At 41.4% G+C, this 14,201-nt stretch overlaps 1 protein-coding gene across 2 annotated transcripts in view; it reads left to right on the forward strand.

Annotated features, from left to right (window-relative positions):
* Positions 1-275: 275 nt before the first annotated feature.
* Positions 276-14,201, forward strand: part of KCNQ5 (potassium voltage-gated channel subfamily Q member 5) — a 517,269-nt gene continuing 503,343 nt past the window's right edge. For both annotated transcript variants that reach the window (XM_043591809.1, XM_043591810.1), the window contains exon 1: positions 276-2,150. In XM_043591809.1, coding sequence (XP_043447744.1) covers positions 1,738-2,150 — 413 coding nt within the window. In that variant the 5' untranslated portion in view covers positions 276-1,737. The remainder of the gene's footprint in view (positions 2,151-14,201) is intronic.

Below are 14,201 nucleotides of genomic sequence, written 5' to 3' on the forward strand. Positions count from 1 at the left end.
AAAAGAAAGTAAAAGTAAAGCATTGAAATGCAGCTACTGCCAGAGGCAGAAAGGAGCTGCCGCGGGCGTGGGTGTGTGTACAGGAGGGAGTTGAGAGAGTCTGTATCCCCGAGGGGCGGAGGCAGCTGAAATAAGACTTTTGCTTTAGTATTGCCTCGCTTCAGGCTTCTAGAAGGAAAAGGCAGACGGAATCAGTACCTTGAGATCATCTGCTCTGGTGGAACCTTAGTTCTTTCTTCAGTCTAACGTGGTGGTTGTTTTCTTTCGTAATTTTGTGGGGGTGGGGGGTGAGAATCCACTCTTTCGGTAGAAGGTCCCAAGCCTGGCTTCCTTTCAGTTTCCCCACGCTGACTGTGAGGTTTAACTGCTTTTGCTTTATAATGCGATGTTGCTGAAGGCCAAAGGCCGAAGCCAGTGGCACCGTGGCCTCCCTCCTCGCCTAGGGCGCGCACGCTTTGGGTCCCCAGAGTGTCAGAGGTGGTGGGAGACTCAGCCAGCACTAAGTCGCCACATGTCTCTCACCGTGTAAGTTACAGCCTACAGGGGTGGGGGAAGGACCCCAAGAAGCCGGTGTCCTGGGCTCTCTTCCCTCCAGGATTTTTCTCCCAGACTCTGGGGCCGCCGCTGCCACTGCGGAGACTTAACAGTTTTGTGACTTTTTTCGGACTTAAATGGAGATTTCTTGACGAAGGGATCCCAGTTCGCTCTCCCGTGCTTTCGCGCCGCTGTCAGGCGAAGCCCAGGGGCAACTCCTTAACCGCGGAGGAGCCACTCAGTAGTTGTTATGCCCTCCCTACACTCCACCCCCCGGGCTGGGAAGGATGTCCAGTTACTCGAGGGCTTGCTGCCTGATGCTGGGATGGAAAGTCACAGCCCGAAAGCTGGAGTGAGCCGCGGGGGGATGCCCGCTGCCCGCCTCTCCGCCTTGGGAGTCGTGTCCTACCGGTCTGCACACTGAACTGGCAGGGACCCTCCAGCTGTGCGGGGGACCCGAGCGCCACTTCCCGGAGCGTCGTCCCACGCGCTCAGGTACTGGCTGGTACCTGAAGGGCAGGTCAGGGCCGTTACACACACACACACACACACACACACACACACACACACACACACCCCTTGTGGAAAGGATAGCAGGACCTGGCCCGGCATCTTAGCGGCGGGAGTCAGCAGAGACCTGCATCTCCAGTTTCTCTTCAGGGCACGAGGCCGACTTACCTTCCGGACAGCTCCAAAGCCCCTGAGAGAACTCAACCAAACTCGCGCCTCCGAGAGGGGCTTTCGAGCCAGGGGAGGGGGCGGACGCAGTCTGGGCGTGGGGAATCTAGTGAGAGAGGAAAGGGGGGAGCCTGGGACTGGGTGTGCGCTGGGCGCGCGCGCGTGGGAGCGTCCCGCACTCCGCGGGTCCGGCCCCGGGGCACTTGGGAAGGAAGGGGCTCTAGCTGCGGTAATGAGAGGAAGCAAGGGAAACCCTCTCAAAGTGACGTCCCAAACAGGTCCTGATTTCGAATTCGAAGCTAAAGACTGCTAGAAATTGGGCCTCCTTCGCACACCCCTCTCCGCCCCCACCCCAAAGCCCCGGCGGTTTGCTGGCTGCTTGCTTCCCCGCCCCTAGCTCGGAGGTCGCGGGCCGGCGGGCGCTCCGTCGGCCGCGGCTTCCTCCTCGAAACCCGCCCGCGCGCATGAGGCCGCTGCCCCCGCCACAGGCACTGGCGCCCCCCTCGCGGTGCCCGTGGTGATGCCATGCCCCGCCACCACGCGGGAGGAGAGGAGGGCGGCGCCGCCGGGCTCTGGGTGAAGAGCGGCGCGGCGGCGGCGGCGGCGGCGGCGGGCGGGGGGCGCCTGGGCAGCGGCATGAAGGATGTGGAGTCGGGCCGGGGCAGGGTGCTGCTGAACTCAGCCGCCGCCAGGGGCGACGGCCTGCTGCTGCTGGGCACCCGCGCGGCCGCGCTCGGCGGCGGCGGCGGCAGCGGCGGCGGCCTGAGGGAGAGCCGCCGGGGCAAGCAGGGGGCCCGGATGAGCCTACTGGGGAAGCCGCTCTCGTACACCAGTAGCCAGAGCTGCCGGCGCAACGTGAAGTACCGGCGGGTGCAGAACTATCTGTACAACGTGCTGGAGAGACCCCGCGGCTGGGCGTTCATCTACCACGCGTTCGTGTGAGTACCCGCGGCCCCCGCGCGCCCCCCGCCACGCCCGCTCCGGGGGGTCTCTGTGCCTGGCCCCGTGGGACGCACTCCGCGCCCACGCCCTGGCCAGGCGCGCGCGCGTGCACACACACTCTCTCACACACTCGCGCGCGCACACGTGGTGGCTTTTATTTCTTTGCACGTGTTTATGGTCTTCCTCCTAGAGCCTTCTACCTCCCTCAGCCCCACCTCCTCCACCTCTACGGACTCAGCCGTCTCCCCTAACACACCCAATGAGCTGCCCCGCAGTTTTAGGCACCGAAGGCGAGAGCCGGGCAGACCTGGGACTTAGGCTGCGCGGATAATTGGGAGCGATTAGGTCCCGAGATACAAAAATTTCAACCGCGAGGGGCGCCCGGGAGCTGGGAAAGGCGAAGGGAGGATGTGCGCCGGTGTGAGGGCTCGTGAGAGTGTACTGGAGAGGTTAGGAGGTGATGCCAGGGTAGGACCGGGTAGTGAGGGGAGAAACGGACGGCTGGGTCCTCAGTCCTGGGGGCGGAGCTGGGGAAGCTGCCGCTTGGTGGGGAGGGCAGCTAGGTTTTAGGTGCGCCCGGAAACACGCCTCGCCACCATCTCCACCACTAACGGAAAATCTGTCAGTGCGTGTAGTCCTTTCTGCCACCGAGATGGCTAAGGTCTAGAAAAGGCGAGCTGGGCGGGGCAAGGTGATGCTCTAGTGCAGTGGTAGAGGCCAGTGCTGAGCCTGGGGCTCCGGACCAAAGTGCGATAGCAGAGGCGCAAATGAGCCACCTGGGACAGGGATCAGGCAGTGGGTTAAGTAGGCATTTGTGCCTCCGAGTCAAAGTGCGTGTGTGAGTGTGTGTGTGCGTGTGTGTGTGTGTGTATGTGTGTGTATGTACGCCTTCACCATCTAGCAGAGAATGAATGCTTAATGAGAAAATGATTGGAAGCAAATGTTTATTTTTCCCTTAGGCATTTAAAACCTTTCAATGGCTTTAAAGTTTACTACTGTTTTTCCCACAAGGTCCATTCATTCAGTCTCCTGTTAGAGTTAGCTTTATCTGGACGTTTTAAGGTAGTTTTATGCCGTTACACCCTATCTAATTATTTCTCTTTTTTTTCTCATTTTTCATCTCTTTTTAGTTTTTTCCCCCGTTTCTTATGTTAAAATGAAATATAAAGACATCAGCCTAAGGAGACCTGTAGAGAAGGTTTCAGGCACTCACTGATCCATACCTTATTTCCTAGTAAAATAGGCTGTGAACACATAATCTAGGTTTCTTTTAGAAATGAGACATGTCATCCAAACATAGTTCTCACCTGGGATGGAGGATTGGCATCAACAGCAAAAGCATTTTTTGAAATAACACGTAAGAAGGGGCTGGTTTTGTAAATAGGTGAACCTGGAATTTGACCATGTAGGAGTCAGGAAATTGGTGGAGTCTACAATCCGTGGGGCTCTGGTGTCTGGAAAATTTTACAGTCTCAGATTGATGTGAATATGTAGCATTAGGTAGAATATTCCAGCCAACTTTCCATGTTACAATGCACACAAGGAGAACACTGTGTAGCATCATTACCACATCAAAAGGTGTAACTTTTACTGTAAGATTCACATTGGTTTAGATGTGGTCACTGTACTAAATGATAGGCATAGAGAAATACTATGATACTTTTCATGTTTGTCCTTTCTGAGTTGATGTATAATTAATCATGTTACCTAGCAAGCCAGATAAATTCTTTTAACCTGTCAGGGTCTATTAAAACATTTAGCAATAATGATCCGTGTTCAATTTGGCAGCAAAGTATATACTGTATGGAAAATGATTTTTTTTTACAAGCGTATGCTCAGAATATTTGTAGATTTAAATTTACAATATGATGCCATTGGTAAGTTTTAACTTTTGGTAAATTATGCACTGTATATTTGGATAGAGAGACAACTTTGGCTGATGCTCATGTTTTACATATCCTAAGTTTTGCCCTTGAACATGAATGAGGATTTACTGTAACGCAACATTGTCTTTTCAATATATTTGTGTTTAACAGATTTTTATGGCCTTACAGAATTTAGAATCTTTAACAAATAATTTTTCAAGAGGCTCAAGTTTGGATAATTCTCTACTCACCACACTTCATATCAGCCTATCAATCAATGCCTTTAGTGGTAGATATGAAATAAATTATGTGTTTGTCAATACCATGTGCTAATAGGAAGTCTTGCTTTATACATTTCTAGACTCTGAAACTGTAATGCTTGAGCAATTAGGTCGGGGTGCTAGATCCACATTAGCAGGGAGAGGGAATGGATAGCATCATCTTCTGGGAGGATTCTATACAACTATAGCCCACCCTGAGGGACAAGCCATCTTTGGCAATTGCTTCTTACTGTTTATTTAGAGAGCTGACTTTACGCATTAAATGAGTAAAAGTTACTTTGAGCTGTGAGTCTAACAAGACCATTAATAATAAAGGAAATTATATGAAAATAATTTCTAAAGCAGTGTAACTAATTCCCTGCCAGCCTGGGAATCCCCAAATCTTACTTTAATAACAGTGTTTGTAGCACATTAAGGTTCTTGCCAAGAGCAAGTGCACTGTGATTAATGAGGTACTTCAGGGATGGATTTACGTGGTTGACCAGTGTTTTCACTGCCAAAAAGCAAGAAAAGTATGTTTAAAGTTATATTTCATGTAAAGACAAGTTTTTATTAAATATGTAAAAATCATTATTATAATGGCATTTTAATGGTATAAAATGTGTTTTCAAGTGTGTATATCTACTGATGAGATGTCTGGCAAGAGCAAGAGATGACCTACTTCATACTTTCTTCCAATCTTTATGAATTAGTGGGGATTAGGAGAGTCTGTTCCCTTACTATTCTTAAGGATTTACCAGACAGCTATGACTCCTCATTTCCTGTCTTCAGCTGTTCTTTGGCTGAATAGATGAACTATTCAAATATGAGGTGATATATTTATTTAAATGTTGTTTGTCCATTTTTTAAAATTTTATTTATTTACTTTGAGGTGGGGGGAGGGGCACAGAGAGAGAAGAGACAGAGGATCCAAGCAGGCTCTGCGCACACCCAATGCTGGACTCAAAATTACAAACCACGAGATCATGACCTGAGCTGAAATCGAGAGTCGGACACTTAACCACCTGAGCCACCTGGGCACCTCTGTCCATTTTTAATTCATCCTCTTTTTGGGAAAAGTTTAGAAGAATAATGGTGGTAGTAGAACACATGATAGGGCTTCATATATAAATTTGCATTGATGCAGCAAATGTGGTTCTAAAAAACAGCATGTTAAACAGGGTGCCAGATACACATAACCCCTACTTTGTCCAGAGTATCTTTGCCTGAGGTAATGCCATGGATCAGAATTTATAGATATTTTAAATTAGAAGAAACAGCCCACTCACCCAAGCTAAGAAATTGCAATTCATCCTTGACACCTTTGTTTTTATGAAACTTGGTCCTGCTGGCCATCCAAAAGATCATTAAATTCTGTGTATTCACCTTGTAAATATATTTCCTATCTATTCCCTTCTCTCCTTTGCTATTGCTACTATCCCTCTCTGTTTCTCAGTATCTCTCCATTGGATTATTTGTAATATTCTCCTGCTTAATTATCCAGCTTCTGTTCTCAGCCTTCCAGCTTTCCACTCTGGCACCATAGTGTTTTTCCTAAAATGTAAATCTTATCATATCATCCCCTTACCTATAACCTTTGGGGTGAGGGTCATAAATGTAAATTAAATAGATTGAGGATGGTTAAGAGTTGGGAAAGTAGAGACAATAGTGTAGTTAACCAAATTCCTTGGAACAGTACACAAGACACTCTATGACATGGCCTCTGTCCATCTTTCTTTCTTCACCTCCTAATGTTCACTCTGAGCTCCAGCCTTATTCCGTGTGTCTCGTTGCTGTGCTTTTGCTCATGCTGCTTCTTTTAATTCTTGCCACTCCATGCGTTCTGGCTGTCTAACCCCTGCTCTTTCTTCAAAACACAGTTTAAGGATTGCTTCCTCTTAGACACATCTCCCCACTCCCAGGATAACTCAGGTGCCCCTTGTCTTAGGTTCTGTGGCACTTCAGGATGTCATTATGATGGTGCTTGCCCCACTGTTTTCTCTGTGAGCTACTTGGTCTGGCTCTCCCACAGGAGGGCAAACCTCCCACACAGAGATAAGGAGAACTACTTATCTCTGAATTCCAAGCACCTAGCAAGATGCCTTGTACCTAGTAGGTTCTCAGTAAATGCTTGCTTAATGATTAAGTAAATAATTTCTCTTAGAAGCCTTTCATTGAGGAGTTTCCAAGTGAACTAAAGCTGATGGAGCTACTAAATCTTTTTGATTTTCTTAGAAGATATTGATGACTGATTTTGAGGAGAAAGGTATGGAGCTGGAAGTGGGAGACCATTGCTTTGCTTCCAACTTTCCAACTAATTAGCTTTGTGACGTGGAATAAACCATTTCACCATTTTGGGTATCCAAATCTGTATCTGTGAAATGGGCATGTCACTGTCCAGTGTCTGTGATGGAGCCACGATGGCGGAGGATGCTGCAGATAGTCTAACATTCTATCACAAAGGGAAGGTATATTTGTAATAAGAAGGGATCTTTTATCATTTCTCTTCCTCATTTTTAGCTGCAGGACTACTTCCTAAATGGTCACTTTAAGTTTTCTCCTAACTCCTGGTGAGGTTGTGTGCCACATAGTAACCAAAGTGACCTTTCTAAAGAGTTAAACAGAATGCATCACTCCTAGGCTTGGAGAAGGAATCAGTTTGTTGTCTGTCTCTACCCAACTCTTTAAAGGCAGGGACTCTTTCCATCTTGTCCTCTGCTGTATCACCAGCACCCAGCACAGTGTCTGCCACATAGAAGATGCTTCTGCTTAGAGACTGATTCACCTACTGATACCCCCAGTCTCCAAAGTATACTACTGACTTCCTGGTGGAAAACAAGAGTTTACACTACTGGTCGCTACCTGTGTCAGGACTCAATTAGACCCAATGAATGACTTTATTATTTACATATATATTCTATTCTGGATTAAAGCTATGTCCATGGAAATTGATATTTGCCTTTTATTTTTACTCCTACATTCCTTAAACATCACCTATTTCCCTTACATGTAGAAGGGACTTATCCAAGTTATACTGCTGTATACCTTGCTAATAGGGTAACATAAAATGCTACAGATATATCCTTCAGATCGATTTGTTTTCAGAAATTTAAACAATGCTGTAGTATTTGAGGCTCATAGTAATATTGAATTAAAATATTGAAAGGGTTAAAATATTAGTATTGGGACTATTATGGCCTAAAGGAAATAAAACCTAAGAAAAAAACATTTCAAAATGGACTGAAGTCTTGATACAAGAAACACTATAAACAAGGAAGATTGCCAGCAGCCTTTTGATAATTGCTTGCAAAGAAGTGGTGCCAGTTTTAATTTTTAATTGCAAATGGCTATTTTGGCAGATGAAAATGCCAGCAGAGCATGTTTTATCCTAACCCAGTGGTGTGAAACGACTTGAAGTCCAATTGTTGAATAGCTGCAGTTCAGAGTTATGTTTAATGATTTGTAGATGTTTCCATTTTAATTTCCTTTTCTTCAACTATTTACAAGTATGCTATTTGAAATTTTATTTTGTTGCAACCTGGGAGATAGATTGGCTTCACCACTGTATTTTTTATAATTACTGTAATTCTTTGATGGGTCTCAGAGTTTCAGCTGAGCCTTTGATCCTTTGTTATCAGTGTGTCTAAAGAATGAGTTTCCTAAATGCTACTGATGGCATCTAATCCTAAACTTAAAGATAGTTTGAACTTCTCCATTATATAAGCATATATATGCACACATATTCCATGTGTATATTCCATACACATACCAATACACATACAATACACACACATACATTGTCAGTGAGCAGAGAACTTGTTCATGAAAATATTTACATGCACTTTATTTTTGCTCCTCTAAAAGTAAGACATCTGAATAAAATGCAGGTTAAAAAGAAAAAGGATCTTAAAGTTACTCTTGGCAATATGGAGATTATATCATAATTTTAAAGATATTTAAGTATATATGGGCATTTGTTACAAACTCAGTCATATTGTCTGTTGCTTCCATTTACCAGTGAGGTAATTCTAGAATCTCTACTCTTTCTTAGTCAGTGGTAGGATGATCTTTTATAATCATGTTATAATTTCTCTTTTCTTTTTTTAATAGTCAATTTAGTTTAATATTTAATTAACAGCCATTATGTGAATCAGTTAATGTGCTGGTTGCTGGTGGTTCAAAAAAGGGAATGATGTGGACCCTGACCTCAAGGAAATTCCATTAGGGAATATAATTACATTTGGATTCAATTATCAGTGTTATTGATTTGATAACTATGAGCAAGTTACTTCCAATAGTACTTACTAAATATGTAAAATAGGCATAATAGTATTCCACCAAGGTATTACAGCATCATATAAATTATATGTGTATAATCACACTTAGAATGGTGGCTGTTAATAAAATTATAGAGAAAAATAGAAATAATGCAGTGGTGGGCTATATTGCTATTTTAAAGGTCTAGGATTTTATCCTGTAGGTGATAGGCAGTCTTTCAGTTAGGTGGGGTTTGGGCAGGTAATGATATTGAATTTCTATTTTAGATTGATCAGTCTGTCAGCTCTACTAATGCTGGCTTGAAATAGGAGATAGGAAAGCTTTTGAAACTGATGTTTCAACTTAGGCAAGAGATAATTTGGACTTGGACTCGGGCAGTGGTAGTAAAGATGGGGAAAAAATATGATGGAGTAGAAATGTATTAAAAATATGGTGATTAAGTTGAAATATGATGATGGAGTTGAAATATAGTTAACGAAGTGAATTTGGAAAATGAAGAAGAGAGATAGATTTGTTATTTCTGGATCCCTGGTTTGAGTGGTTGGCTAGATAGTGGGGCCATTAACTGAGATCACAAAAACAGACAGTAGGGTGAGTGGAATGTTGGGGGTGATAAAATGAATTTAACAGTGGACATGTTGAGCTTTTAGTGACTGGAACTTCCAGCTATATGTTTCCAGCAGCTGTGAATAAAAATTTAAAATACATAAAAGCACAAATAAGAGTTAAAACTACAAGAAGTGCATGTAAAGAGAGAGGGCAAAAATAAGGATGGAAACCTGCGGAATACCAACATGTAAATGGTAAACAGAGGAAATAGGGGACATTAAAAGGAATAGACAGCAAGATAGATTAAACAAATGAACAATAAAACTATAAATAATCTATAAAACAATAGATTAAAAAAATGGTTAGATGGTCAGGGAAATCAAGGATGTTCCAAAAAGTGTGAAATGTAGACAGTGATTTAGAAAGATAAGGACTATGGAGTTACCATTAGATCTGGCAATTTCGAAGTCTTCAGTGATTTTGTAAGCTCACCAATTGTTCACCTTCAGTGAAGTGGTTAGGGCAGAAGTCAGAAAGCTCTTAATTGAGAAACGAGTCAGAAATGAAGAGACAAAACAGCAAATGTAAGCCATGTATTCAGTTAACCAGTTAGCAAGAATATGTTTCAAGAGAGATTGGAACACTAGCTAGAAGGAAATACAAGACTAAGGGGGAAAGCAAGAGAGAATAAGTTACCATCATCAGTAGTCATTTTAATTATTGACCATATACTGGACATTGTCCTAAATTCTTTGTGCACATCAACTCTTTTAATCCACAGAATAGCCCTAAAAGATACTATTAATATCATCTCCCTTTAATAGATCAGAATACTGAGGTAGGGAGACGCTCAGTACTCTGTCTGAGGTCAGCCACTGAATTAATGGCAGAATAGGGCTTTGTACTAAGGCAGATTGGTTGAGAGCCCATGTTCTTAGCCATTATATCTTGATTGTGATGGTACCTGTGGGCCTAGGGATCCTCCTATCAGATAGCATATTTACAAAAACTGCTTTTGGGTCTCTTATAGATAGCTCTTAGCAATGTAGTATATGCATAATAAATACTTGGTGAAAAAATGAACAATAGTCAAAATTCCTTATGAACTGGTACCAGAGAATTATATATAAATTAGTGGTATTAGGAATGTTTGTTCCTTTGTCTTCAAATTCTAACCAGCTCAAGTTGTAATTTTTCCATAAAGGTTTTCCTGATACCTTTGGCTTATTTCCTGACCTCTATTTACCCATTGCTTTTATTATTTAGACTAATTACTTTAGCCCTTAATTACATTTTTGCATTGACTTCAAATTGTATCATTTATCTAATTCTTCACAAATAATTTCTAAGGAAACCAAAGAACCCTCTTTAGTATCTCCCAGATTTTCATTCTTTATTTTTAATCAAAATTCACCCTACCTATTGCTACCAATAAGATTGTTTGAATCTTATAATCTTTTGTTTTCCCAAATACGAATTTTAGTTCTCCTAATTTAAATTGTAGAGCAATTTGTATTGAAGACCCAAATTGCTGTTATTGCTTCTTAGTACCATTCCCTATGAACATTAAATTTCTAATTTATACTTTCACTGCAGAATACCTAAGATTCAGTTAAAAAGAACAGAAATTGCTTAAGTTTCATAATGGCTGAGCATAGAACCATTTTCTCCAAACTGAATTTACAGGATTTTATTTCTTTAAACTAATAAAATAAGCTTGTTTTCTTCATGCTAACATAAATACATTTCATTTCTCCTCCATGCTTGTCTCTGTCTCCTCTTATATATACATTTTTTTTCTGGGAGTTTCTCTTTTCTCTCTCCCATTTGTTCCATTTTCCACCCTCCTGCCCCCAATTAAGCTACTCTTAATTTTTTGTTTGTTTTGTCCTTCCTCTCCATGCACCCATCTTTTTAGAATGGTGTTTCTGCACGTTTCTTTATATCATGTTGTATAATTTAATTCTCTTCCTGTTAAAGCTGTCTACTCTTAATCAGGAGATGCATTGAGTCTGTAATTGCTTACAAGCTCCAAGAGTGCACTGCTCCAAGATATAAGTAAACTGGGCCACCTAATTTACACATTGTATTGCAGTAATTAACAGAAGCCTCCAGAAAGATGTGAGGGCTAGAGACCTCTACTTTTCTTAGAGTTTTAGTTAAGGTCAAATTTCTTAGAAAATAAGGGAGTGAAGTCTTAAAATTGCTCTGAGGTTTTCTAATATCTATTTATTATTTCTGAAATCTGGGAATATTCAGATAGATATGCAATAAATAGTTTATAAAAAGCATTTTTTTGTATTGGAAACTGACTGCTATATATGGATGAGAAATAAATTGGAAATAATTTTTATTCCAGATGGAATTATAGAGAAAGGTACATTAAAGAAGTCTAAATATGTTTGTGATGTAAACAATAGTAGTTAACTTGAAAATATTCAACACATAGACTGCTATAGTCATGAGGGGTTTCCTTATTCATTGAGCCAAGAAGTAGATCAATAATTTGGCAGCAGAGAGCTGTACTTTTCCTCTTTAATTGAGAGATTAAAGCATGGATTCAAAAGGCAAGTGTCACAGGAGTACATATGAGATAGCAAACCACCTGTATTTTTTCCTACTTGGAAAATTTTCCAAAGCATAGACCATGTGAAAGCTATTTCCATAACCTTTTATAGAAGGGGAGCCTTCCATTTCTCTAAACCTTTTTCTTATACCTGAATGAATCTAGGACTAGATGGAATTGAGAATTTGGATTCTTCTTCTCACATTTTGAGTTGTTGGATACATTTCTCAGCTTTCTGATTTATTTTTTAATGTGTATTTAAAGAGACATTTTTTAATGTGTATTTATTTTAAGAGAGCATGAGCAGGGCAGGGGCAGAGAGAGAGGGGGAGAGAGAATCTCAGGCTCACCGTGGAGCCTAACACGGGGCTCAATCTTAAGACTGTGAGATCATGACCTGAGTGGAAATCAAGAGTAGGACACTTAACTGACTCAGACACCCAGGCACCCCTCATCTTTCTGATTTGTAAAGTTAGGACATAATTTGGAATATTTGTTCAATAACCTGACCTCTTATTATGTGTATGATCCTGAGTAGGAACTACCAGGGCTAAATGGAAATAGAACACAACCTGTTCTCTCAAGGAATTTTTTACTCCAGAAGGATATTAGTTTACTATTTACTGAGCTACAAAAACCATTTATCTGAATTGACTTAGGATAAAAGCAAAGGTTGGCCCTTTTCCAGCGGCTTTTAGCTGTTGCTGCTATTGAAAGGGTTTACAAGGTAAACTCCAGAATCACCATATAAAGAACTGCTGATTGCCAGTTCTCTTGACCCCTTGGGAAACTTTGGTGTTCAATTGCCTGTACAGGTGGGCGTTCTTCTCAGGGCATTCCCACACAAAGACCAAATACAGGAGTTCCCACTGATCATAGTAATTTCCAAAGAGTAGTAATTAAACTAGTTAAACTAAATGTTCTAGTTAATAAAACATTCTGAGTATGTTTAATTTGCTCCAAAGTATTTTTAAAAATAGAAAAGAAACCAGTGCTGCTTCATAATACTTTGTTTAGGAATATTATTTTTTTTCTCCCCAAAATGGCTGAAGAACAATAACGTAAGCCAAAAATTTGTTGTTGTTGTTGTTGTTTACATCAAATGAAATGCCTATCCTCAGTATATACTCAAGTTTCTAATATTGTTAACTTCTTTATTCTGGTACCTGGAAGGAAAATATTATACCCAGCTTTCCAGAGGGTCTAGAATTCATTCATTCATTCATTCATTCATTCATTCATTCTTGGATTCATTCATTCAATAATTGAATGTCTACTGCATATCCTGTTCTCATGTCCTTGGAACACTTTGAAAATACTGCTTTGCATTTGATTGACTTTCTCTAGGCATGTGGAAAATGGCTCTCTTCTTCAGCTTTCACTTCAGAGTGAAAGTAAGATCAGTAAGTGGAAGAATTTGTGTTCATTGTGATCTCTAAGGTGCTTTTCACTCATCTCCTTAAGACTAGAATCTAACCTTCAAATATATTTCTGAGCTAGATAAGCAATCAAGTTAAGGAATTACAAGGTGAGATTAAATTAGTTTTAAATTTTCCATGCCAGATGATAAAATCCTATGGCTCTGTTTTGCTTCATCAAATGGAAAAGGTAGAGAAGCTGAATGGCAATACAAAAGACTTTGAGGGAACCCATTTTTAACCTTCAAGATAGGATCTTGAACCCAAGGAACATTTACTCTTACTCTTGCTGTCCTTGACAACTAGAAATGACAGTCACTTTGTTTAGGAGCAACATTTTACCAAGCTTGCACAAATTGGTATCATGGTTTTTGTTTTCTTTTTCCTTTAGAAGAAAGCTGGGTAAGGTCTTTTAGATTCAGGTCCACCAAAAGAGAAACACAATGTGATGTTTCAAAATCACCCCCAAAGGAATGAGCTACTCTAGTTATGTTACCTTACTTCAATCTTAAATTGAGATAGTCCTGCAGACCTTCTAAAGATAAGACAAGAGACAAAAAAGGGAAGAAAAAAGTATCCAGTCATCATATTTGTGCCAATCATGTTGACTCCTAGGTAGTCATTCAGGCCACCAGTTTGGTTTGACCATCATGCTTCAGTGGCCTATTATTGTCTTCTCTAAGAAGAAGGGAATAGTAGTCATCCCACTGAAAGTATAACTTATCTTTAGCAGGAAAGATTCTCTTACATGGTTCTAGAGTGTTCACTTCCAATGTTGGACTTGATGAGTTACTTCACAAATTACTGTTCCCAAACTAGTTGGGTCATGTTTCCAAGAGCTATTTTCCAGAGCTCATGGGTATGGAGTTTCATTCCAGGCTTTGGGGCAAGAAGTAGATAATAAAAATAAGTTTATAGATGGTCCTAAGTGAGGTAGCCTAGACAACCTTAAACAAGAAAAATCAAGATGTTATCATCACATTGTGCTGGAGAAAACATAATATTCCTCTAATTCAAAGGTAGTTATCATAACTCACAAGTGCTGTCAGTGAGGGATTACATATTTTTCCTCCAAATAAGGTTAAAGGCAATTACCTGAATTTTTTTTTTC

The sequence above is a fragment of the Prionailurus bengalensis genome, chromosome B2 (assembly GCF_016509475.1).
Source record: "Prionailurus bengalensis isolate Pbe53 chromosome B2, Fcat_Pben_1.1_paternal_pri, whole genome shotgun sequence".
In the NCBI taxonomy this organism is placed as follows: Eukaryota; Metazoa; Chordata; class Mammalia; order Carnivora; family Felidae; genus Prionailurus; species Prionailurus bengalensis.